A 2,500-nucleotide genomic window follows, 5' to 3' on the forward strand; every position below is an offset into this window, starting at 1 on the left:
ACGTATTGCAGCCTGCGTTGACCTGTAGGTGGATAACTCTGAAGAATGACGAAGAATAAAAGTCTTGTTTATATATCTAATATGCATTGACAGATTTACAAAACTTGTCGATATACAGTATATTGAATGATGTAATCTGCTAATTTTTTCTGTCACTCGCCCATTGGAATGCTTGAGAAGTGGGACTTTAGGGCAAAGATTTTGTGTTTTGGAACTTGTGTCTTTGTGAAGCTTTTAATTAATCAATAAATGTCCTCTGTTTTTCGGCCTTTATAGGACGCTTAAAACTGCCGAACTCTCATATACACGTTTATTTTGGACATCAGCTGGATCTCATCCAAGAACAGGTTTCAAGGAATAACTGGATTTATATTATACAGCAATCCATGACACATACATATGCAATACATTTACACATACACACGCACGCACACACAGACTCACGTATAGTATGTTGAATATATATATATATATCATAAAGACACACTCAGCAAGAGGCATGAACAAGAGCCTGTTCGATTAGGATTTTCCCCAAATCTCAGGGATTAAGGTAGCTGTCATGCTATCAGGCCATTTTTCTTCAATACATCTTTTACGGGGATTAGTGAACCAGTCATTAACACTGGAGTATATCTTTTATTGCGAGAAACGCTTATCTTTATTGCTCGTTTTATGAGGAAGTTTATTTTTGCTATCAGCTGTAAAGATAAAAAAGAGAAGGGGGTGAGGGAGGGGCACGTTGAAAGGAAACCTGCGTTTTTCATTATCAGTATTATAAATATTATTATTATTATTGTTTTTATTATTATTATTATTATTATTATTATTATTATTATTATTATTATTATTATTATTATTATTAAAACTATAATGGGTGTCATATACCTAAATTATTGTATATTTATCCGTCAATGAAATATAATGTACGATCTGAGCTAAGGTCTTTTCGTATATGGATAATGTGCATGTATTATAACCTGAAATAATAATAAAGACGTCCAGGATATTGGTACCGCTGTAATTAACCGTTTGTTTGTTTAGGAAATAAATTACCCGAGTTCGCTATTGTCATAGCACTTCCCTTGATGATTCGGGAACGTTAAATGGTTAGCGCACAAACACATCTTCCTTGGCATGCATTTTAATAGATGATCATTACAGAAAATAAATATAATATATACAGAAAAATATACATTGGCTCTATACGCGTCAGGTCATAATAGGAAAACTTAGAATGGAGTCATTTCTCTAACCATACACGGGCCTTGGAGGGGCGTAGCCACGAGATTCACGAGACTCGAACGACTCGAACGATTCGAAGGAGTCAGGATAACGAGCCTGTCCATCGTACGAGATTTCGGGCACGAATCCGGAGTCTCCTTGCACGCTGAACCTAACGGTCTGCAGGCGGCCGTCGGGGAGCTGCACGAAATACGATCCTTGGGTGTCGTCGCCGTCGCGGGCCTCCTGGTGGCCGAAGTTATTGCCGGAGTCACTGTGCTGGACCTTCCAGTCGAAGTTGTAGTGGGCGGGGCCGAATTCCTCAGAGGAGAACTGGAAGAAATTGATAAAATAGAGGAAAATTTTAATACCACCGTTTACTCTGAACGGACCACGCATTAATAGAAATTAGTAGGTCACAATTTGAAAGAAAATCCATTATCTTAACTTATGTAAGATAACCTTTATTTTACCTCTGGGGCGGAGTAGGAATACGGCCGTCTGTCTGCGGCGGCCACAGCGATGAGAGCTGCTACGAAGAAAATCTGGGAAAAGATTATGTTGCTTAACATTCAAGATATTCTTTTTATTCCGAAACTGTGAAACGGAAGAAAAATAATGTTTTGAGAGTTGTCTCATTTAGGTTATTTTAAGCAGAAACGGGTCTCTGTAACATTGCAAAATATCAGTGATCAGGGACGTTATGCCCCAATTCTACGAGAGAGATTGCTGAGGTGATTGAGTAAGTGACTGAAAGACAGTGACAGAGAAAGAGTCAGACCAGCAGACAGAAACTGTTTAACCCAAAAAGAAAAAGAGATATTTTTTATTGGAAAAAAGTACTCCAATACTAGGTATCGAGCTCATGTCCCACCAAATCTGACACAAGTCATGAATCAAAGCCTACCTTTGAGTTCATGATGTTGGTGAGGCTGGCTTGTGTGCTGTCAGGCCGGGAGAGCCTCCTCCTTTATACCTGAGTGTAAGTGACGTCATGAGGCAAGTTTTTTCCCTCATGGCACTCACTGACCATGTCTGCATTTCTGGCTTTTCAGTGTGTTGTAAGTTATTCTCTATTATATCATGGACTGGCACGAGACAAAAGGAATCTAGAAATTTCGCTTTTGATTTTCTATATAACTTATAATCTGAGAATCGATTTATTCATTTTCAAAAAGATGTGGAAATATGAATGTGAATTATATGATGATTTATGTACTACCTATTGATACCATTATTTCTGTTATGAAAAATGCGTATCATTATTGATGATTTATTT

At 37.8% G+C, this 2,500-nt stretch overlaps 2 protein-coding genes across 2 annotated transcripts in view; one reads left to right on the top strand and one right to left on the bottom strand.

Annotated features, from left to right (window-relative positions):
* The window catches only part of LOC119596432 (pro-resilin-like), a 47,072-nt gene that overhangs the window by 27,373 nt on the left and 17,199 nt on the right, over positions 1-2,500 (top strand). The window lies entirely within an intron of this gene.
* Positions 1,126-2,162, bottom strand: LOC119596434 (pro-resilin-like). Its single transcript, XM_037945677.1, has 3 exons — positions 2,129-2,162; positions 1,695-1,766; positions 1,126-1,554 (listed from the first exon to the last, which is right to left on the bottom strand). The coding sequence occupies exons 1-3, from the start codon at positions 2,138-2,140 to the stop codon at positions 1,249-1,251; spliced, it is 390 nt and encodes a 129-aa protein (XP_037801605.1). The 5' UTR covers positions 2,141-2,162; the 3' UTR covers positions 1,126-1,248.

This window comes from Penaeus monodon, chromosome 38, assembly GCF_015228065.2.
Source record: "Penaeus monodon isolate SGIC_2016 chromosome 38, NSTDA_Pmon_1, whole genome shotgun sequence".
Taxonomy (NCBI): Eukaryota; Metazoa; Arthropoda; class Malacostraca; order Decapoda; family Penaeidae; genus Penaeus; species Penaeus monodon.

Bases quoted from the DNA above. Each gene is read 5' to 3' on its own strand.
- LOC119596434 (XM_037945677.1), bottom strand. The intron at 1,555-1,694 runs GTAAAATAAAGG...AATTTCTTCCAG, and splicing joins ATTCCTACTCCGCCCCAGAG to TTCTCCTCTGAGGAATTCGG.